Genomic DNA, 27547 nt, shown 5'->3' with positions numbered 1-27547 from the left:
CTTAGCCTTGGAGCTCCTGATCCCCTCCACAGCCTTCAGAGCTGTGGTCCTGTCCCGCTCCACCAGCGATCGACCTGGGAACACCCAGGGAATATTCTGATTTCCGGAGGCTCTGCTAGGAGGAACCGATCCAATCAGCTGGACCATATCCTGCGACAAATAAAAAGTAGATAACAAGCGCCCAGGGAGATCTAGTGTTACACAAAAAGTTAATTACAATCAGTGGAGTCCATAAAAAGTTAATGAGAAGTCTTTACATATATATATATATATATATATATATATATATATATATATATATATATATATATCCACATCTATATATAGATATATATGTCAGAATGTCCACTGATGATAATTTAAGTATAAAACACTTGGGCAGCTCTTCTCAGAAGTGAAGGTCAACTCTAGAAGTGAATATATAAAAAACAGAAAGCGCCTCTAAGTGTATTACTTTATTATACAGAAAGAACAGCAATAACAATTGTCAACTCACAAGATGAGAGTAGATAAAAAGCTCATCTGATAGGATGGAAGGATCTCCTACAGGTGAAGAGTGCAGCCACGCTGATCCGACTATGCAGAGACCGTGTCCTGATCGTTCCGGGTTCTGTGTTGAGCGGCAGCATCCTGATCGTTCCGGGTTCTGTTTTGAGCCACAGGGTGGAACGCAGCCCCGGGATCCAGGACACTGGACTGTTTCTGAGCATGCGTAAGGCTCGTACTGAGCATGCAAGCTCCTTTATCAAATGTCCTTAATAAAGATAGGCTCTAAATTCTTGGGAAACATTCAGTCTCTTTACTCTGCTCCGAAAGCACAGGTCCGTTTGATGGGTCATTATTTTAACTCTTTTGACATAAAAAAAGGGACCAGACAGGGCTGTCCCTTATCTCCTCTAATTTTCGCAATAGCTATTGAAACCTTAGCAATCGCCATTAGATCATACCCTGAAATTAAGGGAGTCTTGTGTGGTCCCCAGTAACATAAATGAGCATTGTTCACGGACGACCTACCGCTCTATATAACATCCTCCCTGATCTTTACCCCTAATGTATTTCAACTGCTCCAAGACTTTGGTTCTATCTCGGGCTTAAAAGTAAATGTCTCCAAGTCTGGAGCACTGAACATCTCGGTTCCTCTGCAGCTAGTAGACCATTTGAGGCACCACTTCCCCTTATCCTGGTGCGCTGACTCCATTCCCTATTTGGGAATTTATCTACCCCACAACATTGACAAACTGTTCTCTGTTAATTATCCCCCTATGTTCCAGAAACTAGAGGAGGATTAAAAACAATGGGCAAAATGTGACCTATCCTGGCTGGGAAGGATCAACTCTATCAAAATGACTCTTCTACCATGTCTTCTGTACCTCTTCAGGTCCCTCCCCATCCCAATAAAAAAACGTTACTTCTCAAATTTCAATCGAAAATTATCTGCTTTGTCTGGGGGGGGGGGGGGGGGGGTACCGCTGCCCTAAAGAAGTCCTCTACAAACTGAAAAGTCAAGGGGGGCTGGACCTACCCAACTTATGGTGGTACTATCAGGCTGCGCAATTAGCTCAAATCTCCACAGTATACTCTAGGGGTCCCAAACCTGCTATGGAAAGATAGGCAGTTCCCCTGCACTCTCCAGACTTTCTGCTCTTGAGTCCTCCTAAATGGAGACCCACAGTCCTGGCATAGTGTGATGCTCTATATAAACAAGCTTCTTTAATCTTCAGTACCAAACCACTCTCCCACCTGTTCAATAACCCTTCCTTTCCCCCAGGTTTGAATATACAAGCCTTTCGTTGGTGGCTCAACAAAGGACTCTTCAGAATATGACACTTCTTTAACCTCCCTGGTGGTATTCCGGAGTGTGGCTCGGGGTTAATATACAGTGCCAAAAGCGGTAACCCCGAGCCACACTCGGGATGACCCCACAATCAAAATTACCTTCCACTGCAAATTTGGGAGTAGAATGTATCAAGAAGTGGGTTTCTTGAAGGCACAAAATGTGGGATTTCAAAGAGGCAAAAGCACGGAAAGCTTTGGTGCGTTTATGCGGATTATTTAATCCCTGTACATTCAGGGATAAAATAGTCAGTGGAGCCATCTTTATTTAGTAGACATTATGATATTAAAATGTACATTTATAACATGTCCAAAAGGTATACGTTTTATTCCCGAGGTCATAGATAAGAACCAAAGAAAAGGAAGGAAAAAAATAAGAAGCAGAAAAGAGAAAAGAACAAAAAATTAAAATAAAAGCATATAATAAAACAAAGATATATATAAATTTACAAAGAAAAAAAAAAGAAGAGAAGAAGATGTCCGTTAGTGGGAGAACAATGGTCCCTCACTAAGGGTAAGGAGGCCAACGTCAGGAGTTCCATAAAAAACGCAAACTCCTGAGGATAACCGATGGGAGCACACAGAACAACCCTGGCAGAGACAGATAACCGAACCGTAATAAACAATACCAATGATAAACCATGAGGGCAAAGCAAAGGAAAACGCCCAACATATGCTCATAGACTCCGATATATCACCTCAGGAACTCCTAAGAGGGCTTAACAGTTCAACGGGGGTCTTAGGGCCTATACAAAAAATATTTTTAGTAAATATTGGAGAAAGGACGGTGTGGCATGGGGTTTATTGACCTGGGGTATAACAATCAGCCTGAAAAAAACACAAAAAAGTATCCAAAAATGTGGGTTTAAAGAAGTCAAATTTAGCATCAGCAAATGATGTAAAACAAAAAGTGACGTATATTCATTTAAAAGAAATACTGGAAAGAAAAAAAAGAAAAAGAAAAAAGGATCCTGCAAACCAAGGGTTACTGAAAAAGACAAGCATTTATGCAGGAAGTTGAAACAGGCAGGAGCACTATCAAAAGGGCATAACCACAAGATTAACTAAGGTAACTCAGTCCATTGAGTCTGCTGGATCATGTGTACGAGAGATGAAGCTTGTTTGGACTTTGTTCTCATTTTTCCTGGGGTAGTTCCGTGGGGAATTCTAAGATGATCTGCGACGTGAGTTGCCACTGGCAGGTGGTAGTTCAATTAACTGTAGATCGTGAAGAGTGGACTGCAGGTCTTCCGCATACATATTTAGTACAATGGAAAGTGAAGCGAATGGAGAAGGGGGAACCCCATTGATAGGGAATTTGGTGTTGCTGCAGTATTTGAAGCTGTGGTTTCAGGGCTCTTTGCCTATTAATAGTGAGTGGGGAGATGTCTGCAAAGATTTGATAAGTATGACCTTGAAAGTTCAGAAAATCTTTTTCCCTTGCTGCAGACATGAGCTGTTCCTTAGTGCGATAATAATAGAACTTAACAATGATATCGCGAGGTGGACGATCAGATTTCTTGGGTGTAAATGCGCGGTGGACTCTGTCCATTTCCAGGCGCTCAGCTGGAATAGTAGGCTGCAGCTCTTGGAAAAGTGCCAACATAGTGGCCTGTAAGTCAGTTACAGATTCAGGGATGCCCCTAATGCGTAGATTAGAGCGCCGAGCCCTATTTTCAAAATCTTCCAGGCGATATTGTAATAAAAGATTTTCCTCTTTAGGAGATTAAATTTCTGCAGTATAAGTTTGGGAATAATTTTCTAGATCATCCACTCTGGTTTAAGGTCAGAAATCCTAAAGCCCAAGTCTCTAATTTCCTTAGTGAGGCCATTTGTGATGTGGTCTGACGTTTGGGATAATAGCTTTTGAAACATATTTTCCATCTGTTGTAACAGTGCTGGAGATTCTGCCACATTGTTTAAACTTCCCTGTGAGGATACATTTTTGTCAAACTGATGAGAGAGTGACCCAGAAATCTGAGGGTAAATGGAACACTGGCAGGCCTCACAGCCACTGCCTTTTTTCCAGGAGCGCGGGACAGGGTCTCTTTAAGGGATTTAGTTTTAATTTTGTGGTTTCGTAACTAATTTAATTAACCAGCGATTGAGAATTTTTAGCATCATTTCCCAATGGGACATGCAGTGTGAGTACTTGTATGTGGAACGAGAGGCGGAGTACCATTGGGTCGGATCAAACGTACGTTTTAGATCAGCTTCCCATCTTAGCATCGGGGGAGATTTTAGGGAACTGCTCGCAGGTAGAAGAAAGTCATAAAATAAAGAGATACCCTTAGAAGTCTTACCCACCGAGTGGTAGAATTGCCAGACTTTGAGGGGCACTTGGGGTTGTTTGAAGGGGTGTTTTGTCAAAAGGGACCAAATTTGCAGAATTTTGAAGTTGAAGTGGGAGGGTACTAGAAAAAAGGTCAGGATCTCATCCGGGCATTGGAGAGCGCTCTTGGGAATAGAAGTGGGAAATGTTCGTTACTCCGAAGGGGAAGAGAGAAGACACTCGAAGGGAGGTGATATGCGATTCTAGTAAAGTCAGCGGTAGCGAATCTTCCGAGGCAAGGCTCTCCACCGTCCGCCCCTCCCCTGCAACCTGCAACTTCCTCCAGGCATCCAAGGAGATCTGAGCCGTGGGGGGGGGGGGACGCGAAGAGATGTCCCAGGGGAGCTAGAGGTCACCCAGAAGAAGCAGGCGGGGGTCCCCAGTTGGTATCAGAGATCTTTCAATGATGGACCAGAGAGGAGAATCCCCATCAGAAAACCAGCCTCTGATTTGTTCTAGGCGTGTGGCCCGGTAGTAATTGCCTAGATCCAGCAACTTCAAACCACCAATTTGCTTAGGCAATGCCAAGGTGGCAGTAGCCACCCTAGCCTTCCCACCGCACCAAATAAACTTACACATATCACCCGCTAGGGCATTTAGACATGTGTTGGGAAAGCGGATTGGGAGGGCCCTAAACAGATGAAGAATTTGGGGGAGTATTGACATTTTGTACGCCGCCATTCTGCCGCCCCATGATAACTCCACTTTAGCCATGGCAGACATTTCACTGATAGGTCCTAAGGGGGTCTACATTAGCAGGTAGAAGTTGGGAGGTGGAAGGGGTAAGGTGAACCCCGAGGTATGGGATCTTGGCAGTGGTCCAGGGGTAGAGGTAAGTTGCTTGTAGTGTACTAGCCAGGTCAGGGTGGATACCCAGGCTCAATATTAATGATTTTATGGCATTAGGTTTCTAATAGGAAATGGAGCTAAATTCCAATAGTATCTCGTGAGCCTTAGGGAGAGAGTTAGCAGGGTCAGTGAGCATTAAAACTACATTGTCCACAAAAAGACTTATTTTTTGTTCCACCGTGCTAAGGAGGAATCCTGCAACTTCGGGATGAGAGCGGATCGCCTCCGCCTAAGGTTCGATGATTAGGTTGAAAACCGTTGGCGATAACAGGCAACCCTGACGGGTGCCATTGGTCAATGTTAAGGGTGAGGACACCACAACGGAGGTGAGCACTTGCGCTGTGGGGGAGGAATAGAGAGACAATATGGATGAAAGTATAGGGCCCGAGAAGCCAAATTCTAAGAGTGTCATACGCATATAGTCCCAGTTGACCCTGTCGAACGCCTTCTCTGCATCCAAGGTTAGGAGCAGAGAAGGCGTTCAAATTTTTTCGGCGAAATGTATAAGATTAATGAGGCAATGGGTGGCATCCGACATTTGCCTGCCATGCATAAAACCTAGTTGATCTTTGCGTATAAGAAAGGGAAGGATGGGTTGAAGGCGAGCGGCAATGGCTTTGGCAAATATTTTTACGTCGCTGTTTAGGAGGGAAATGGGGTGGTAGTTAGAAGGGAGACTAGGGTCCTTACCAGGTTTGGGTATTGTGGTGACATAAGCATCTAGCATCTCCGTAGGGAGCTGTGAGGTGCTCGTTGCTTTGTTAAATACCGCAGCAAGATGCAGTCTCAAAAGGTATTCGTTGGGAAATCCATCCGGCCCCGGGGATTTACCATTGGGGAGGGTAGCGATGATCTTCGAGATTTCAGCAGGGAGGAAGGGGGCATTTAGTAGCTGTAGCTGCACCTCCGAGAGCTTGGGTAGATGGAGTTTGGATAGGAAGGCCTGTATAGAGTCGGGAGTGGGCTGGGTAGTGTTAAGGTCAAGGCTTAAGCTGTATAGCTATAGTATCCCGCAAATTCATTGGCTATATCTTTAGGGTGGGTGAGCTTAGACCTGGTCTGCGAGTGGAGCAAGTGGGCAATCCTGGACCTTGCCTGTTTGGTCTTCAGTTTTTTGGCCAGTTGTTTGCCTGCCCTGTTAGCGTGGGTATAGTAGGACAATTTAGGTTTGTTAGGGTGACGGCTGTATTGGTCCATAAGATGGAATTTAAGTGCATTGTGCACACGAATCAGGTCGGCGGCAAGAGTAGGTGTAGGTGTGAGTTTGTGGGCGGTCTCAAGAGCGCGTATCTTCGCTAGGAGATCCACACGTTTTTGTTGGTAGTGCCGTTTAGCCCTAGCTTTTTGTTGCAAGCAGACCCCTCTCATGTAGGCCTTGTGGGCCCCCTAGAGTGTCCAGGGATCAGAGACCGTGTGGGCGTTCAGTTTAAAATACTCTGTCAGGCGCGAGAGTGGCCATGAGGGAATCTTGAAGAATTCTAGTATCACAACGCCAGATAAATGTACTGTCCCTAGAAGCTCCCTCCTCCAGGACCATCTCCACAGCCGCATTGTCAGACCATATGATGCTTCTGATGGATGTGGAGGAGGTTCTGTCCAATAGATACAAGTCAGTGATGAACATATCTAGGCATAAGTAGGAGCGATGTCTGGAGGAGTAGAAAATGTAGTCTTTCACAGAGCCGTGCTGACACCTCCAGACATCGTAAAGTTGCTCTCTATGCAATAGTGCTCCTAGGGAATACTGTCGGCCCCCGGCGGGAGTTGAGGTGTCCAGCCCGGGGTCGACCACCATAATAAAATCCCCACAAAGTAAAAGATTACCATATACCGACTTCGAAACCTTCTTGAGTAGTCTACGAAGAAAACGTCCCTGGTGTGTTTTAGGGGCATAAACTGACACCAAAGTAAGAGGCAGTCCGTTAAAGTCTCCTTTCACAATCAGGAAGCGACCATCAGAATCTTGCAGAAGGTCCATAATGGTAAAGGCCACTTTATGTTTGATGGCGAGCATGAGTCCTCTTTTCTTCTCGGGAGCACTGGAAAAATAGATATGCGGAAAGTCCTTGTGTGAACACTTTGGTTGGCAGCTAAAATTTAAGTGGGTTTCCTGTACGGAAACAACATTAGCGTGGGTAGCACAAATGTCTTTCCATAGGGAGAATCTTTTAGCTGGATGATTCAGTCCGTTCACATTCAGTGATAAAAATTTAATAGTCATGGTGGAAAAAGGGTGTCTTAAGTGGTGGGGAAAGAGCTGGTAAAGTGGACATATGCAGCACGGGATAGGTCAGACTTGTCCAATGTGAGTAAAATAATCTCAGGCATGTTGGAAACAGTTTGTGGGTGAAAAGAAAGGAGCGACAACAGTGCGCCGTGGATGCGCAGAGCGCTAAACAAATGATAAAAAACAGTTCAGTGACAGGGGGACAACGAGAATGTCCAAGGCCAGGGACTATGAGGTTATGGCTTGTGACATGAGTATACCACCAGATACATGTTTCTTTTTAAAGAACGCCTTCTGGTAACCACTTGCCAGGCGTTACTCATTGACAAAGTCGCCGAAGCTCCAGGGGGGGGGGGGTTCCAAGGGTGGTGGGACAATACCCCACTTTTGTAGAGCAGAGATCCCCTCTTCCAGGGTGGTGATAAGGACTGTGGTCCCGTCTTGCATGACAGATAAGGATGCAGGATATTTCCATTTGTGGAGGATTTTATGATTTCTCAGCGCTTTCATCACAGTGGATAAATTCCTGCGTCTTTGTAAAAAGTAGCGAGATATGTCGGGCAGTATTTGCACGTGGGAAAAATCACCCGGTAGAGTAGATACTGGTCTAGCAGCCGACACAATTAGTTCTTTGGAGCAGTAAAAATGCACTGTCAATAAAACATCTCGCGGGAGGTCTGAGGCTATAAAATTGGGTTTTGGGATCTGGTGGATCCTGTCAATCAGGAGGTCCGAATCCGAAAGTGTGGGAACCAGGGCAGAAAATAAGTCCTTAGCAAATTGCTGTAACCGGTGACTCTGGATCTATTCAGGAACACCCCTGAGATTCAGGTTATTCCTCCTGGATTGGTCCTCTATGTCCGCTAATTTATATTTGATCCAAGAGATATCATCAGAGTGGGAATTATGCTCTTCAACCAGGGTGTTGTAAGATAGGGCGCATTTGGACATTGAGCTTTCAAGGACATCTACCCTGTCTCCTAGATGCTGTAGATCCTGCCTCACCTGGCTGAAGCATTGTAACATGTCTTCATGCAGTGAGGATCTGAGTGTCATTAACATGTTTTTCAACACCGTGTCTGACATGGGATGGCCCTCGGTGGGGAATGCCGCCATAGAATCTTGAGTGCTGGCCTTGGGGCCCCCTGAGGAGTGCATGGAGGAGGAAAGGTCCATTCCTGTGAAAGTGTCAGCAGCTGGGGGGGGGGGATTCCCTGCGGGGCCTAGTCTTAGCGTAGCGGGGCTTCTAGATGAGGGAGACACGGGTAGGAGGATCTGAAAGAGTCCCCACTATCCAGGTTACCGACCTGTCTGGGCGCTGTTTTGCCACCTGTGGCAGGTCCCGCTCCTTGGGCTGCATGCTGGTGTTGGCCGGCGCCATCTTGCCGTAGTCCGGCAGAGAGGGGGAGGAAGAAACCCTCCAGCTTTGCAAGCTGCGAGGGATCTGACTTACGGGGAGGCATCCGAGGTGTCGGCGGCTGTGAGGCGGAGGACATTGGAGTGTGATGCGGTGTCTGGGGCAGCTGCAGTCGCACATCGTTCCGGGTGGCTGAGCAGAGCTCTGGTCCTAAGCGGCCATCTTCCGCGCTGACGCTACGACAATTATAAAGGGCTAATTCACACAGGTTCCCTGTTATGTTTGCGTCTGCTAATAATGATTTTAGTGAAAATATTATCTTGATATATTCGAAGGGGGGGAGGGGGCCCTGCCAGGTAGGTTGTATTGGGCTCTGTGATTTCTAACAGCAGTTACGTGTTGTTACCATGCAATCTTTTACTGTTCTGAATTGTTAATTTATATTGGTATTGTTGAACCAAAATTCTTTGGTAAGAATAAAATACAAAATATGCATTTAAAAGTTTTTTCTCTAACTTATCTTATTAACTGTCAGGGTCCGGACTGGCGGCAGAAGAAGACACTAGGGGTGGATCCTCTGTGTCAGTGAGGGATTGGCGTGGACCGTACTAGAGGACCGGTTCTAAGTTGCTACTGGTTTTCACCAGAGCCCGCCGCCAAGCGGGATGGATTTGCTGCGGCGGTAGCAACCAGGTCGTGTCCCCTTGTAGCGGCTCAACCTCACTGACAGCTGAGACAGGCGTGGTACAGTAGGACAAGGCAAAGGCAAGTTCAGACGTAGCAGAAGGTCAGGGCAGGCGGCAATGGTTCGAAGTCGGGGGCAACGGCAGAAGGTCAGATACACAGGCAGGGCAATACACAAATCGCTTTCTCAGGGCACTAAGGCAACAAGATCCGGCAAGGACAGGAAGGGGAAGTGGATTTATATAGGATTTGTACTGATTGGACCAGGCACCAATTAGTGGTGCACTGGCCCTTTAAATCTTAATGCAGCGGCGCGCGCGCGCCCTAGGGAGCGGGGCCGCGCGCGTCGGGAGGAGGACAGGACGGAACCCGGTGGGTAAGTGACTTGGGATGCGGTCTGCGGACGGGAACGTCCCGCCGTGCGGACCGCATCCCTGCCACATGCAGGGAACAGCGCTCACGGTCGGGGACGATGACCGGAGCGCTGCTGCCCGCAGGACGCCACGAGTGCTTCGGGGAAGCCGCGGGACCCAGAGCGTTCGGCGTTACAGTACCCCCCTTTGGTCTCCCCCTCTTTTTGGAGCCTAGGAACCTGTGGATGAGCTCCTTGTGAAGGATATTGGACTCGGGCTCCCATGACCTCTCTTCGGGAACGCAATTCTCCAAGTCAACAAGAAACTTTTTTTTACCTCTGACGACCTTGGAGGCGAGGATCTCTTTCACCGAGAAGACATCAGAGGACCCAGAGACAGGAGCAGGAACTGTGACCTTGGGGGAAAATCGGTTAAGAATGAGGGGTTTGAGAAGGGATACATGAAAGGCGTTAGGAATACGGAGAGAGGGAGGAAGATGGAGTTTACTAAGAGACAGCGTTAATTTGGCTTTTGATTCTAAAAGGCCCGAGGTAACGTGGACCCAGCTTGTAGCTGGGGACCCCAAACCGGATGTATTTGGCAGAGAGCCACACTCTGTCACCAGGGGCAAAGACAGGAGTTCTTCTTTTCTTATCTGCGTGTCTCTTCATGCGAGAAGAGGCCAGGGTGAGCGACTTTTGAGTTTCTTTCCAGATGGAGGAGAAGTCCAGGGTCAACTCATCAACGGCAGGAAGTCCAGAAGAAGTGGGAATGGGGAGGGGGGGCAGCGGGTGACGGCCGTACACCACAAAAAATGGAGATTTGGTGGATGACTCAGAGTCTCTGAAGTTGTATGAGAATTCGGCCCAGGGCAACAGGTCGACCCAATCGTCCTGACGGGAGGAGACGCAATGTCGCAGATAGTCGCCAAGGATCTGGTTAACCCTCTCCACTTGCCCATTGGACTGAGGGTGGTAGGCGGAAGAAAAATTCAATTTGATCTTTAATTGGGTGCAGAGTGCTCTCCAAAATTTTGAGATGAACTTGACGCCTCTATCAGAGACGATATGTGTTGGAAGACCATGGAGATGGAATATGTGCAAAAAGAATTGTTTCGCCAACTGTGGCGCAGAGGGGAGACCAGGAAGCGGGACAAAATGTGCCATCTTGGAAAATCTGTCAACGACCACCCATATGACAGTGTTGCCATGGGATACGGGAAGGTCAGTGACGAAGTCCATCGCTATGTGGGACCAAGGCTGTTCGGGCACTGGCAGAGGGAGGAGAAGACCCGCAGGCTTCTGGCGGGGAGTTTTGTCACGTGCGCAGACAGTACAGGCCCGAACGAACTCAGTCGCATCTTCCTTAAAGGAAGGCCACCAATAGTGTCTGGCAATTAGCAGAATAGTCTTTTAAATTCCAGCGCGACCTGCCAGTAAAGAGGAGTGACCCCATTTGAGAGTCTGGAGGCGAAGACGTGGAGGAACATACGTTTTCCCTGGAGGGACTGGTGCCAGTGAAGCAGGGGCAGCTGAAATCAGACACTCAGGAGATATGATGTGTTGAGGAATGGTTTCAGCTTCGGAGGCATCGGTGGAGCGTGACAGGGCATCCGCCCTAATGTTCTTGTCAGCAGGATGAAAATGGATCTGAAAGTTGAATCGGTCAAAGAACAATGACCACCTGGCCTGGCGAGGATTAAGGCGCTGGGCAGACTGAAGGTATGACAGATTTTTGTGGTCAGTGTAGATGGTGATAGGATGAAGGGATCCTTCCAGGAGATGTCTCCATTCCTCTAGTGCCAACTTAATGGCTAGTAGTTCACGGTCTCCAATAGCATAGTTCCTTTCTGGAGGAGAAAAAGTTTTAGAGAAGAAGCCGCAGGTGACGTTTTTTCCTTTAGCGGACTTTTGAAGAAGGACCGCTCCGGCTCCAACAGAGGAGGCATCTACCTCCAGGAAGAACAGTTTCAGAGGATCGGGCCTAGTCAAGACTGGAGCGGAGGCGAAGGTGAGTAAAGGCTTCTTCAGCTCGGGGAGGCCAGGATCTCGGATTCGCTTCTTTCTTGGTTAGTGCCACAATAGGCGCCACGATAGTGGAGAAGTGGGGGATGAACTGGCGGTAGTAATTGGCGAATCCGAGGAAGCGCTGGATAGAGCGAAGTCCCGAGGGACGTGGCCAATCCAAGACTGCGGAAAGCTTCTCGGGGTCCATTTGAAGACCTTGTCCAGAAACTAGGTATCCCAGAAACGGAAGACAGCTACGTTCAAAGAGACACTTTTCAATTTTGGCGTAGAGATGGTTAACACAGAGACGCTGGAGCACTTGACAAACATGGAGACGGTGTTCCTCCAGAGTGGATGAGAAGATTAGTATGTCGTCAAGATAGACCACTACGCAGGTATACAGCAAGTCCCGGAAGATCTCATTAACAAAGTCTTGAAAGACTGCAGGGGCGTTGCAAAGACCAAAGGGCATGACAAGGTATTCGAAGCGGCCATCTCTGGTGTTAAAAGCGGTTTTCCACTCATCTCCTTCACGGATTCTGATGAGGTTATAAGCGCCCCCTGAGGTCAAGCTTAGTGAAGACCTTTGCTCCGCGCAGACGGTCAAAGAGCTCCGAGATGAGAGGCAGAGGGTAGCGATTCTTTACAGTGATTTTGTTGAGGCCGCGGTAATCAATACAAGGGCGTAGTGACCCATCTTTCTTGGCAACAAAAAAGAATCCTGCTCCGGCAGGAGAAGAAGACTTCCTGATGAAACCTTTCTTGAGATTCTCCTGAACGTACTCCGACATGGCCATGGTTTCAGGAGCGGAGAGAGGGTAAATCCTGCCACGGGGTGGTGTGGTACCAGGAAGCAAGTCAATGGGGCAGTCGTAGGGTCTATGTGGTGGTAAGACCTCTGCCTGCTTTTTGCAAAAGACGTCAGCAAAGTCTTGATAGGCCTTAGGAAGGCCGAGCAATGAAGAGGAGATGGAGACTTGTCTAGTAGGTACCGACTTGAGGCAACGAGTGTGGCAGGTAGGACCCCATGATTTAATGTCCCCAGAGGTCCAGTCGAGGATAGGAGAGTGGCGCTGGAGCCAAGGCAAGCCAAGAAGGATGTCAGAAGTGCAGTTAGGCAGAACAAAAAATTCAATTGTCTCTTGGTGGAGAACTCCTATGGTCATGAGCACGGGTACTGTGCGGTAACGCACGGTGCAGTTCAGATTCTCTCCGTTAACTGTAGAAATAAAGAAGGGCTTGACGAGACGGATAACAGGGATGCTAAACCGGTTGATGAAGGAGGCTTTAATGAAGTTTCCTGCAGAACCAGAGTCCAAGAAAGCTTCCGCAGGGAAGGAGACTTTAGCGGCTGGAGAAATTCGTACTGGAACAATCAGGTGTGGAGAGGAAGAATTTACACCCAGTGACGCCTCTCCCACGTTCACTAGGTGCGAGCGTTTCCCTGACGCTGAGGACGAAGAGGACAGTCCTTTAAGAAGTGTTCAGAGCTCGCACAGTATAGACATAAGTTCTTGTTCCTCCGGCGAGACCTCTCTTGCTGGGTCAGGCGAGACCAATCCACTTGCATGGCCTCCTCGGCGGAAGGCACAGTAACAGGCTGCAAAGGATGCTGGAAGAGAGGAGCCAGGCGTGGGTATCGCCTGATGCGAACAAGATCTTTCTCCTGGCGGAGCTCCTGACGTCTTTCAATGTAGCGCATATCTATGCGAGTAGCCAACTGGATGAGTTCAGTCAGGGAGGCAGGTATCTCTCGTGCGGCCAGACAATCCTTGATATGGCTGGATAAACCTTTTTTAAAGGTCGCGCAGAGAGCCTCGTTGTTCCAGGCCAATTCGGAGGCCAGAGTGCAAAACTGTATAGCATATTCGCCCACTGTAGAGTCTCCTTGGACGAGGTTTAGCAAGGCTGTTTCCGCGGACGAGGCACGGGCAGGTTCCTCGAAGACACTGCGGACTTCAGAAACGAAGGACTGGACGGAGGCAGTGGCAGGATCGTTGCGGTCCCAGAGCAGCGTGGCCCAGGCCAAGGCCTTCCCAGATAGTAAACTGACCACTAACGCCACCTTAGACCGTTCTGTGGGAAACTGGTCTGACAACATCTCCAGGTGCAGGGAACATTGGGACAAGAATCCCTGGCACATCTTAGAGTCCCCATCAAACTTGTCCGGGAGAGACAAAACGGACTCTAGCGGTAGCAGCGGCAGCTCGGGGAGGAGGAGATGCTGAAGCTGGCTGTGGAGGCAGAAGCTGTTGAATCATGGCGGTCAACTGCGACAGCTGTTGTCCTTGTTGGGCAATCTGCTGGGACTGCTGGGCAACCACGGTAGTGAGGTCCGCGAGACTAGGCAGCGGCACATCAGCGGAATCCATTGCCGGATCTACTGTCAGGGTCCGGACTGGCGGCAGATGAAGACACTAGGGGTGGATCCTCTGTGTCAGTGAGGGATTGGCGTGGACCGTACTAGAGGACCGGTTCTAAGTTCTCACCAGAGCCCGCCGCAAGGCGGGATGGACTTGCTGCGGCGGTAGCAACCAGGTCGTGTCCCCCGGTAGCGGCTCAACCTCACTGACAGCTGAGACAGGCGTGGTACAGTAGGACAAGGCAAGGGCAAGGTCAGACGTAGCAGAAGGTCAGGGCAGGCGGCAATGGTTCGAAGTCGGGGGCAACAGCAGAAGGTCAGATACACAGGCAGGGCAATACACAAATCGCTTTCTCAGGGCACTAAGGCAACAAGATCCGGCAAGGACAGGAAGGGGGAGTGGATTTATATAGGATTTGTACTGATTGGACCAGGCCCCAATTAGTGGTGCACTGGCCCTTTAAATCTTAATGCAGCGGCGCGCGCGCGCCCTAGGGAGCAGGGGCGCGCGCGCCGGGAGGAGGACAGGACGGTAAGTGACTTGGGATGCGGTCTGCGGACGGGAACGTCCCGCCGTGCGGACCGCATCCCTGCCACATGCAGGGGAACAGCGCTCACGGTCGGGGACGATGACCGGAGCGCTGCTGCCCGCAGGACGCCACGAGTGCTCCGGGGAAGACGCGGGACCTGGAGCGCTCGGCGTTACATTAACATTTGGTAGTCATATCCTCAAAAATTCTAAGAAGTATTTTTACATTTTTTTATTTCATGGACAAAACGTGAGAAATAACGTATATATCATACAATCATTCCATAAACACATTCCACATACACTGCATATATAATTTGAGGAAAATATGCTTATAAAATTGTTTACCATTTGCCAAAAAAAGGAAATATGTCCCCGGATTTCATTTTGAAAATCTGGTCACCTTATTTATATTACATCCTCCATGTGTCCTGTGAAGGAGACCAGCAGCACTTAGATGCAAGAAAGGATAGAACAAATAAATGGCAGCTGTTACAATACACCAATCTTTTTCAACCAGGGTTCCATAGAACCTAAGGGTTCCTCCAGAGGTTGCTAGGGGTTCCTTAAGCAATGAGCAATTTCCACCTCTAAGATAAGTAACCACAGACGTAAATGATCTTCAAATTGAAGAACTGTTTTCCCCATCGACCACAAATTTAAGGAACCTTCTTCCTAGTGACCATCACACCATCACACTAATGTACCCTGAGTTGTACAGTGCCTTGCGAAAGTATTCGGCCCCCTTGAACTTTGCGACCTTTTGCCACATTTCAGACTTTAAACATAAAGATATAAAACTGTAATTTTTTGTGAAGAATCAACAACAAGTGGGACACAATCATGAAGTGGAATGAAATTTATTGGATATTTCAAACTTTGTTAACAAATAAAAAATGGAAAAATTGGGCGTGCAAAATTATTCAGCCCCTTTACTTTCAGTGCAGCAAACTCTCTCCAGAAGTTCAGTGAGGCTCTCTAAATGATCCAATGTTGACCTAAATGACTAATGATGATAAATAGAATCCACCTGTGTGTAATCAAGTCTCCGTATAAATGCACCTGCACTGTGATAGTCTCAGAGGTCCGTTTAAAGCGCAGAGAGCATCATGAAGAACAAGGAACACACAAGGCAGGTCCGAGATACTGTTGTGGAGAAGTTTAAAGCCGGATTTGGATACAAAAAGATTTCCCAAGCTTTAAACATCCCAAGGAGCACTGTGCAAGCGATAATATTGAAATGGAAGGAGTATCAGACCACTGCAAATCTACGAGGACCTGGCCGTCCCTCTAAACTTTCAGCTCATACAAGGAGAAGACTGATCAGAGATGCAGCCAAGAGGCCCATGATCACTCTGGATGAACTGCAGAGATCTACAGCTGAGGTGGGAGACTCTGTCCATAGGACAACAATCAGTCGTATACTGCACAAATCTGGCCTTTATGGAAGAATGGCAAGAAGAAAGCCATTTCTTAAAGATATCCATAAAAAGTGTTGTTTAAAGTTTGCCACAAGCCACCTGGGAGACACCAAACATGTGGAAGAAGGTGCTCTGGTCAGATGAAACAAAAATCAAACTTTTTGGCAACAATGCAAAACGTTATGTTTGGCGTAAAAGCAACACAGCTCATCACCCTGAACACACCATCCCCACTGTCAAACATGGTGGTGGCAGCATCATGGTTTGGGCCTGCTTTTCTTCAGCAGGGACAGGGAAGATGGTTAAAATTGATGGGAAGATGGATGGAACCAAATACAGGACTATTCTGGAAGAAAACCTGATGGAGTCTGCAAAAGACCTGAGACTGGGACGGAGATTTGTCTTCCAACAAGACAATGATCCAAAACATAAAGCAAAATCTACAATGAAATGGTTCACAAATAAACATATCTAGGTGTTAGAATGGCCAAGTCAAAGTGCAGACCTGAATCCAATCGAGAATCTGTGGAAAGAACTGAAAACTGCTGTTCACAAACGCTCTCCATCCAACCTCACTGAGCTCGAGCTGTTTTGCAAGGATGAATGGGCAAATATTTCAGTCTCTCGATGTACAAAACTGATAGAGACATACCCCAAGTGACTTACAGCTGTAATCTCAGCAAAAGGTGGCGCTACAAAGTATTAACTTAAGGGGGCTGAATAATTTTGCACGCCCAATTTTTCTGTTTTTTATTTGTTAAAAAAGTTTGAAATATCCAATAAATTTAGTTCCACTTCATGATTGTGTCCCACTTGTTGTTGATTCTTCACAAAAAATTACAGTTTTATATCTTTATGTTTGAAGTCTGAAATGTGGTAAAAGGTCGCAAAGTTCAAGGGGGCCGAATACTTTTGCAAGGCACTGTAGATATAGTAATTATTGCAGGGATTCCCCAAGAACAAAAAGTTATTTCAAGGGTTCCTCAAGGCTAAAAAGGTTGAAAAAGGCAGCAATACAGAGTTATTTAGCAGACCAAATGTTACCCAGATATGATTTGGTTCTAATTTAGGTTCAATAAAGGTGGGGGAAATGGGGCTGGATTAAAGCTGATTAAAAATGGTAACTTGAAAATTAAAAATGGTAGAAAGCTTAATTTTTAATCTTGCACATAATAAAAAAAATATGACAGGTTCCCTTATAAAGTAACAAATGTTTTATTAAAAGTATGTTCTTAGAAAATCATTGAGTTGAAACAGTTAAGAAAAAAAAAAAAAACACAAAAAAAAAATCGATAACAGTCAAAGTTCTGTTTGTGACTCGGTGCTACAAATGTAGAAAGCCTGCAGTCAGTTCCCAAAACTTTCCACCATTCGGTCTACTTCAGGAGCCGTCTATAGAAGATGATTCGGGTGTTGGTGATTCTCTCCCTGCTACAAGTCACCCTGACCTGTCAGGAGACCATCTCTGTGGACAATGGTGGGATTTGGGGCGAGTGGGGTCACACAGAGATGTGTCCACCCGGAACCTCCGCACGGGCTTTTACATTATTGGTAAATATTACATTAAAAAAATGGTTTTAGCTTCTAGTGATGACTGAGCGACATTGATCATTTTTTTAATTTTTTGCTTTACGAACGCTTTAGAATAATTTCCACCATCTCCGCTAATCACATCGGAGTGATTGGGAAAGGCACAATAAAAGGTTTTAAAAATATGTTTAAGAGTGCAGATGCCTATAAATAGACCTGGGGTCACATTTTTATATTTTTTATCTATATTTCTTTATTTTGGTAATTATTATTTTATTTTTTATTTTTGCACATATTAACCAGTTACCGACCGCCTACCGCAGATTTACTGCGGCAGGCAGCCGCACCTGGGCAAAGCGACGTAGGTATACGTCACTCGCCCTCAGGAGGCAAGGGGGCAGGAGCACACCGCCATCAGCGGGGAAGCCGATGCAGGCTCCGATTGCCGCCCAAAACCCGCGATCGCTCCCCGCTGAGAGAGAAGGACGGACGGCTGTTGTATACACAACTGACCGCTCTTCTCCCTGCAATGATCATAGAGCCCATGTGATCCTTCTATATAGAATCACATGTCTCTATGGTCATTTCACAAGCCCCCCCCCCCCCCACAGTTAGAATCACTCCCCTAGGCTCACATTTAACCCCTTGATCACCCATAATGTTAACCCCTTCCCTGCCAGTGTCATTATTACAGTAACAGTACATATTTTTAGCACTGATTACTGTAGTAATGTCACTGGTCCCTCCTAAAAGTGTCAAAAATATCAGTTAGGGGTCCGATCTGTCCACCGGAATGTTGCAGTCTCGCAAAAAAAAAAAAAATCGCAGATCGCCGCCATTATTAGTAAAAAAAAAAAAAAAAACAATAAAAATGACATAAATCTTTCCCGTAGTTAGTAGACGCGATAACTTTTGCGCAAACCAATCAAAATACGCTTATTGCGATTTTTTTTTTTACCAAAAATATGTAGCAGAGAACAAATTGGCCTAAAATGTTAAAAAATTTTGATTTTTCAATTTTTTTGGGAATGTCATATAGCAGAATGTGAAAAATATTGTTTTTTTTTTTTTTTTTCAAAATTGTCACTATTTTTTGTTTATAGCGCAAAAAATAAAAATCACACAGGTGATCAAATACCACCAAAAGAAAGCTCTATTTGTGATAAAAAAAAGGACATAAATTTTGTTTGGGTACAGTGTCGCACGACCGCGCAATTGTCCGTTAGAGTAATGCAGTGCCGAATCACAAAATAGGGCCTGGTCAGGAAGGGGGCAAATCCTTCCGGTCTTAAAGTGGTTAAGGGGGCGTGGTGGTGCAGTGATTCCAAAACACTGTAGTGCAGCACCTCTCAGGAGACTGATTCTCTAAGGCAGGGATTCCCAATCTACGGCCCTGCAGCTGTTGCAGAACTACACCTCCCATGAGGCATTGTAAAACTCTGACATTCACATACATGACTAGGCATGATGGGAATTGTAGTTCCTGAACAACTGCAGGGCCGTAGTTTGGGAATCCCTGCTCTAAGGTAATAGATAAGGACAGCAGAGGGCGCATCTGAGTGTAGCAGTATAAAAACGTATTTATTCAAACAACAATTGGCAAATTACAAAACATTAGTGATAGTAGGGCATATACATGTAGAAATTTCATTCAGGGTCAGCTTCCGGGGATGGACCTTCGCAGAACAGGATGAGCTTCTTTGGGAGGGATTGCAGCACCTGTGACTGTAATGCAAAGGAGACACCACCAGGGGCAGCAGGCTAAGTGTAGCAATAGGTGAATGAAAAGCAAGCAATGTAAATAGCAACTCACAGAAGTACAAGGTTAAGAGCCTTATAACATGTGGGTCTTCCTCTTTACTTGGGTCCGATTGTCCATTATTTGTCAAGATGACACCTATTAGCAAAAGTATATAGGCATTAGGACACACCCCTGCCACGCCCCCTTAAAGGAGATTTATACAAAAAAATAATTAGTTCAACCTACAAGTGCTTTTTTTTTTACCACTACTATTCCTTTATATTGGCTTTTGACATTTACAAATGGAGCAATTTAAAAATTGGATGAAAGGTTTAGCACTGAGAAACACTTTTTGAAAGATAAAAAGTGCATTTTATAGACAACTATATAGATCAGACTAAAATCAGGACAGTCCCTCAAAATCAGGGACAGTTGGAAGCTATGTGCACAAAGTAAGGCCCATAAAGACATGGATGAGCGAGTTTGGGGTGGAGGAACTTGACTGTCCTGCACAGAGTCCTGACCTCAACCCAGTAGAACACCTTTGGGATGAAATAGAGCGGAGACTGCGAGCCAGGCCTTATCTTCTAATATCAGTGTCTGACCTCACAAATGCGCTTCTGGAAGAATGGTCAAACATTCTCCTATAGACACACTCCTAAACCTTGTGGACAGCCTTCCCAGAAGAGTTGAAGCTGTTATAGCTGCAAAGGGTGGGCCAACTCAATGTTGAACCCTACAGACTTAAAGCGGAGTTCCAGCCATTTCACTCACCTGTCCAACGGTCCAGCGATGCGGCCGCCCGAAGCCTCGATCCTCTCCCTCTGGTCTCGGCGGCGCCGGCATCACTGCTGTGGGCACCCGGCTGTGACAGTTTGCGGCTTCACAGCCGGGTACCCACTGCGCATGCGCGATTCGCGCTGCGCGTCTTGATTGGCCGGCAATCTTCTGGGACCTCTGACGTGTCCCAGAAGATTGCAGGGAGGGAGGGGGAGAGGAGAACTTCCGTTCAGGGCGCCGCGGCGCTCCGAGCGGAAGTGGGAGCGGGTACCTGTCAAAACTAGGTACCCGCTCCCCCCCCCCAAAAAAAATGACATGCCAAATGTGGCATGTCAGGGGGTTAGAATACCTAAAGGGGAAGTTCCACTTTTGGGTGGAACTCTGCTTTAAGGCCCGTACACACGATAAGAAAATCTGAAGGGAAATTTCGTCCGACGACCGAACTGCCGATTTTCGGATTTTCGACTTTCGACAGCTGATTCTGACTTTTCGGCCGAAAAAATCCTGATGTGCAGGCTAAAAAATTTTTATCGTCCGTCAACACAACGTCCGATTTTCGTCTCATTAGTACAGTTTTCGACGGAAAAAAATCTTAAGAGCAAGACTAGGCATGCTCAGAGACGAAAGAACACATACAAAAAAATACAACACATGACATCACTTCTAAAGTAGAATTCTGTCGTACGGGAAAACTCATATGAAAATAACCTCTTCACTTTCCACATCAGACTAGCATGCCACAAAAAACAGACGACAGATCGTTCGATAATCTGATCGTGTGTACGAGGCTTTAGACTGGGATGCCATTAAAGTTCATGTGCGTGTAAAGGCAGGTGTCCCAATACCATTTGCAATATAGTATATATATCTACTGCCTAGGGGCCTTCATAATTTTACCTGGCTCTGTATAGAGGCTTTATGGAGAATATGTAGAAGTGAATTTTGTCATCGTTGTACAGTCATGCACAATTTAGGCTTGACATGTTGGGTATCTATTTACTTGGCATAGCCTCCTTTTTTTATATTTTACCAACAATTGGGGCCACCTATTGCCTTTGTATGCGCTAAAATTAAATGTACTGTATATTTTAATGAAAATGTACACTTAATCAATATTGCATGACATAAAAAATTGGAACTGCCGTTATTTTATTCCCCAGGGTCATTGTACTGTTGGTTGTGTGCTAGATCCATGGCAATGATTCAGGGCATGTCTGTCTCCTTTGCTTCAGAACCAGTACATGAGACTCTAGTCAAAGAATAATAGCTGCTTCCATCAACACCTTCTCACACAGCTGTCTTGCCTTTTTAAAAATTAGTTTTGTGTACTTTCAAGGTGGAACCTTCTCAAGGAAAAAAAGATGACACGGCTCTGAATGGAATTCAACTGTTGTGTGCCGAACCTGGCAGCGAACACATTACAGCCACCATTACTTCTACAAAGGGAATGTGAGTTGATATATCCAGTGCCTATATGTACGCCTGTTATGGAGACCACCCAGAAATCACTCCATTTAAACTCAAATGCATATGTACAGCTCAAGAAAAGTAGACTTTAATGCCAAGCACACTGGCAGCCTATGGTTGTGTGCTGACAGGGCACCCAACTCGCGCTCCAGGCACACTTACCAAGCTCTCAATTTCATGGCTTCTGATTGGGAGTCAGAGGGTCGGGCTCCTGATCATGTGACCACTGTGAGAACCAATCACAGCTCTCATGTGATATAGAAGCCACACCAGTTCCTGGGCTTTAAAGTGTAGCTTTACCCTAAAGGTGATTTTGCACCACCCTGCCTCCTCTCCCCTCCCTTTCTTTTTTTTTTTTGTACTTCTGCATTTTTCACCTAGACAAGAAGTTCTCCCCGCCCCCTCCGTGTGCTCAGAAGTGCAACAGGGCTCAGGTCTCGAGAGAGTCCTGTGGCGCATCTGTGCATACATTGGTTTTCCCGGCTATCTGCACACGTGTAGGGTTTTCCACGCACGTGCAAAGTCTACTGGCAAGGAAGTCTAAAACCTTCCATGTCTTTGCTCGTATGCAGATGTGCCAGGATGCAAAGGCTATAGAAAGTGCTATAATTTCGGACCTAACCGAGCAAGGGACCAAGCATCAGTAACAGAAGTACCTTCTGGTGTAGGTTGTAGCATGGGGGGAGAGTATCAATACAAAATTGGGGTCAATGCAGGCAGCAGATGCTTAATGGTTTCCAGAGACAATCTAAGGGTCAGGGCAGGCATCAGGCAGAGTGTTATCCAGAAACACTCTGAGGTCGGAGCAGGCAGTAGAGAAGCATAATTCAGAAACAGTCCGGGATAATGCATGTTTGTGGAGAGATATGGCGGAGAAGTGTATGTGACCAACACACTGAAGGAAGATGGCTTGAGGGGGGAGGTGGTGGAGTGATTCCAAAACACTGTAGTGCAGTACCTCTCAGGAGACTGCTTCTCTGAGGTAATAGCTAAGGACAGCAGAGGGCGTATCTGAGTGTAGCAGTATAAAAACGCATGTAGTATCGTATATGGCAGTTAGGCAACGGGTCCGGCGCATCACTTCCGCTTTCGCGGGATTGACAATGTCCGGATTGAGGTGCCTATTTGAGATGCCGCTTGTCTCGTGGTGAGAGCGGGCATGCAGGCGGAGGCCATCTTGGAAGAGTGAGTAATATTGGGACCATCATTTTCCGTATTAATGGGAGTCACTATACTATTGGGAATAACTTTGGGGAAATTATTTTTTGTTCTACATCTACATAATTTTATCTTTACTATTTATTAGACCAACGGAATACAGTATCTCCTTGCTGATTAACTATATTACATCTGGGTACCCCATGGAATCCCAAGGGTGAATGATGCTACCATATATGGCAGCATTACACACGAAGGACTAACTATCCACCTAATTACAGTCAAAGCATGCTGAATGGGCTAAGGACTGGCCAGTCAAGGTTACGGTATCATCCAATCCTAAGCATGGTGCAGCTATATGTGCCATGTCCATGCCCATCCATACTTAACATGTTTTGCGGGCAAAAACCGCTTCCTAGCAGTTTAACTATAGTGGATAGAAAAATACAATGTAAGCATCAATATAATGTACATTAATATTATTGATCCAAACATAGGGAGCAGGGAACATCTTCAACAAGGATCCCTATCATGCAGTGCCACCAACACCAAGATGAAATGTGGGGGGGGAAAAAAGGCATAGAGCCCAAGACCAAACATGTCCCCCAGGCGGGTGTGGAGGCATTTATAAGCCACCTGCCAACAGTAAGGAAATATGTAGTGAGAAAAAAAAAAATATGGTAAAAAAGGGGGGGGGGGGGTTATATAACTAAGCATAGGAATATAACCTAACCTGTTAAGCTGGAACGGAAGTTGGCCTCACAGTGAAACCCTAAGGGGCAACATGTCCCCCAATAGAAAATTGCTATTGTATCTTTGCCCTGTATAGATACAGGAGAATCACACCCTATTGCCAAGCATAATCCTGTATACAGGAACAAAGAGACAAGACAAAAAAGGAAAATTTATATATACTGTATATGAGATTAATTATTACTCTGGCCTTCATACGTAGGATCATTAATAACAAATAATGAAGCCATAAGTGTTTTACCCTATAAGGTTATGGCTATGCATAAGTGGAGGGCTGCGGGTCATGTCTGGAGGACATCCAAAGGGAAGATATTCAGTTCCAAAGTGGAGGAGATCAACAAGCTGCCATATGGTAGCATCATTCACCGTTGGGATTCCATGGGGTGTCCAGATGTAGTATAGTTAATCAGAAAGGAGATATTCTGTGGGTCTAATAAATAGTAAAGATGATATTATGTAGATGTAGAACAAAAAATAATTTCCCCAAAGTTATTCCCAATAGTATAGTGACTCCCATTAATACGGAAAATGATGGTCCCAATATTACTCACTCTTCCAAGATGGCCTCCGCCTGCATGCCCGCTCTCACCACGAGACAAGCGGCATCTCAAATAGGCACCCCAATCCCGTGAAAGCGGAAGTGATGCGCCGGACCCGTTGCCTAACTGCGAACGCCCATTGCCTGTTTCCGATCCAACGGCGGAAATACATCCACCAAAAGCGGAAAATTTATTAATTTTTTTTTTTTTTTTAAATGTATTTAAGACAAAAAAAAATCACAAAATAATTTTACAAAAGAAATACATCATAACAAAAACAAAAAATTCACTAAGATACAATAAGGATCAATTCGTAATAACGATACAAAAAACAAAAAGTAGAAATGATGTGCCTATGTTACACATTTGTCCATGTGTCCCCCCCGCGCCCACAGGACCAACAATACGGATCAAAAGGAACTTGTAACTCAACAGGAATCTGGAACAGTATACCAAATGGTTACTAAGTCCAATAATAGAAAGACAGGAGACCAGAATACAGTCAGTTGTTCCATAAGATCCAGACTGGAGATTATACCAGGGGAGGGAGTACTATTGACCTTATAAAAAATATTTGTATGTGAGTACTTCATTGATACCAGGAGGGGAGATGGCATTAAGGCGTTCAATCCAGAAGGTTTCCCTCTGTAAAATATGCCTATCCCAATCACCACCTCGTGGATCTTGAGGAATTACTTCGAGCACAAAAAATGACACCACTGAATTGTCATATCTATCATGACACAATCCAATATGTCTGGTTACAGTAGTCAAAATGTTACCTCCTCCTGCGTAGTATAAGTGATCCCCAATCCTACGTGGGCAAAACAAATTTTCTACTTGTTTTGCCCACATAGAATAAACTACAAAGGCAGGTCATTAAATAGATTACTCCCTGAGTGGCACAGTCCGCGAAGTACTTGGACCTATGCCACTCACCATTCGGCAACCGAATACCACTAGCCTGTCTAACCCATGGACACCGTGCACACTGTCCACATCTATAAGTGCCCTTAGATTGAGCAACAATAATTTGTTCGGAGGTATAATGGCTCGCTGTGAGCTGGTCACGGAGGGAGTTAGCCCTTCTAAATACCAGTTCCGGCGTATCCCTCACATATTTTCTAAGGGTATAGTCACTGGTCAAAAGATGCCACTGTCTACCCAAAAGATTGCGAAAGTCTCTCTCATTACCTGAGAATTTTGTGACTACTTTAACCGTGTTCATCTCCTTTTTTGATGGGGGTTTTATAGAGCAAGGAAGTTCTCGATTGACTCATTGCTTTATTATATGCTTTTCTAAGTGTGGACCATGCATAGCCACACTCCAGTAGACGCTGTTGTAAATTATAAGCCTGAGTTTTGAAATCAGATTCTAAAGGAACAATTCCTCTGTAACCTGAGGTATTGAGCATATGGTATACTTCTCACCAAGGGGGCAGGGTGGGCACTTGCTGCGCACAATATAGTGTTGCCCGCACTGGGCTTCCTATATAGATTGGTTGCTATGGTATAAAAGTATAAAAACATATTTATTCTAACAACAATTGGCAACTTACAAAACAACTTAGTGATATCAGGCATATACATGTAGAAATTTCATTCAGGGTCAGCTTCCGGGGATGGACCTTCGCAGAACAGGATGGGCTTCTTTGGGAGGGATTGCAGAACCTGTGACTGTAATGCAAAGGAGACACCACCAGGGGCAGCAGACTAAGTGTAGCAATAGGTGAATGAAAAGCAAGCATTGTAAATAATAACTCACCAAAGTCAAGGTTAAGAGCCTTATAACATGTGGGTCTTCTTCTTCACGTGGGTCCGATTGTCCATTATTTGTCAAGATGTAGGAGAGCCATGAGAGGTTCAGCTTTCACTGGAGCCTATGGATGTGGACGAGAGCCCTATAGAGCACTGGGACCACAAGATGGCCAACAGTGGAGAGCACGTGGCTCAGGAAGTGATGTCACGTGCATTTTTACGCATTTCAAGGCACGGGATGCCGCTTTCTCAAAACAATAGCCTGTAAGTTGCCAATTGTCATGTGAATATATTCATTTTTAAACTGCTACACTCAGATGGGCCCTCTACTGTCCTTGTCAAGATTGAATGTAGGAGGCAAAAGAGGACTCCATATTCCAGGCAGAGAGACAGCAACAAAAAAATCTAAAGACTAGGCTAGGTGAGCACATTCCAGGCAGGGGGTCATCAACAGGAGAATCCAATGACTAGGTGGGCAGGAACAATGAGGCAAGGCAGGGTAGGGAGCTAGGTGGCAAGATGCCCTGAACTTGTGATGCTCAAATAGCGCCACAGCCAATCAGACCCCAGGGGATGGAACAGTCAGCACCTCACCACTGCCTAGGAACTGGAAATCTGTCAGAGAGATGCACCACTGCTCGCCATTGGAAATTAAAGAGGTGCCATCTCTTGAGCTGGGCCTATCACCTGGCAATGGAGATGCTGGGTGGGAGAAGACTGTGATAACTGACAGCCAATAGAAACAAAGGGGGCACCATAGCCTATGTCCGTAAATGTCCTGGCCAGGGCAACAGGGGACTGGAGTACGTGTGTAGCGTAATCTTCAATCAAAGAACAAATTAATACAATTTAATATCAATTTACAAACTTCTACACAAATTAAAGCAAAATTTGCCCAAACCATTGCGTGTTCCCCTTGAAATTCCTATCATTAAAATGAAACCAGTTGACTGGTAATTTATACAGGAATTGCATAAACCAAGATTAGCGCACCTAGAAGGTCATCCTGTGTCTTTCTCTACAGATGGGGAAGTTGGACCAAAGTCCAGTGGTGTCCTTCTGGGGATCTCATTAACTTCTCTCTGAAGGTTGAGCCAACCATTGATGGTGAGGGTGACAATACTGCAGCAAACAACATCATGTTCCAGTGCTCTGATATGAAAATATTTGAAGGATATGGCGGTATCTGGGGCAATTTTGGAACCTGGAGTGAAATCTGCTACACTGGAATTTGTGGAATCAAGACCAGGGTACAAGGACCCCAAGGAACAGGAGACGACACGACCCTCAACGACGTCACATTCTGTTGCTGCTAACATCATTAACTGCCAATAAAACATAAGTTCTTTAGTTGTGAATTAATTTTCATTGAAAAGGCTACTCCAGCCAACTAGATGCACCTACCTTGTACACATAATGGGGTGCAAAGAGTATGTATCAACAGGTCACATTTAGATGATGCTCAAGGGGGGTGAGTGGAACATACCCGGATTTGGTTTGAAACAGCTTTTGCAAACATTACCAAATCCAAACCCCAAGAAAGTCGTTAGGGATTGTCAAACAAAGGGTATGGGTGGACATGTACGTTCGTTTTGTTCCAAATCAAAATGGGGAAGAAAAAGTAATGAGTTTAAACAAATCTGAAATGATAAAATGAAATAAAACTAAACGAATTTGAAACAGATTCGAACTCAAATTCAAAAACAAGAATAAAATAAAATAGAATAGAAAATAAAGGAAAATAATAGAATAGGATATAAAAGAGTAGAAAATAAAATAATAGAATAGAAAAGAATAGAGTAAAATAGAACAGAATAGAAAATAAAAGAATTGAACATAATTAAATAGAATAGAATAACATAGAATAG

General features: G+C 45.6%; 2 protein-coding genes across 4 annotated transcripts in view; both read left to right on the top strand.

Moving 5' to 3' along the window:
• The window catches only part of TM4SF5 (transmembrane 4 L six family member 5), a 258377-nt gene that overhangs the window by 178101 nt on the left and 52729 nt on the right, over positions 1-27547 (top strand). The gene's annotated exons all lie outside the window — the stretch shown is intronic.
• Positions 17296-27547, top strand: part of LOC309553216 (vitelline membrane outer layer protein 1 homolog) — a 386962-nt gene continuing 376710 nt past the window's right edge. Inside the window, exons 1-3 of one of the 2 annotated variants that reach the window (XM_082254169.1) lie at positions 17296-17504; positions 21341-21453; positions 26704-27026. In XM_082254169.1, the coding sequence (XP_082110295.1) occupies positions 17355-17504; positions 21341-21453; positions 26704-26995 (555 nt within the window). In that variant the 5' untranslated portion in view covers positions 17296-17354 and the 3' untranslated portion in view covers positions 26996-27026. Of the gene's footprint in view, positions 17505-21340; positions 21454-26703; positions 27027-27547 lie in introns of those variants that run through there. The other variant, XM_082254170.1, reaches the window with a different exon arrangement.

The sequence above is a fragment of the Pelophylax lessonae genome (assembly GCF_965119305.1).
Source record: "Pelophylax lessonae genome assembly, chromosome: 4".
Taxonomy (NCBI): domain Eukaryota; kingdom Metazoa; phylum Chordata; class Amphibia; order Anura; family Ranidae; genus Pelophylax; species Pelophylax lessonae.
This window is presented reverse-complemented; position numbering and strand designations above follow the sequence as displayed.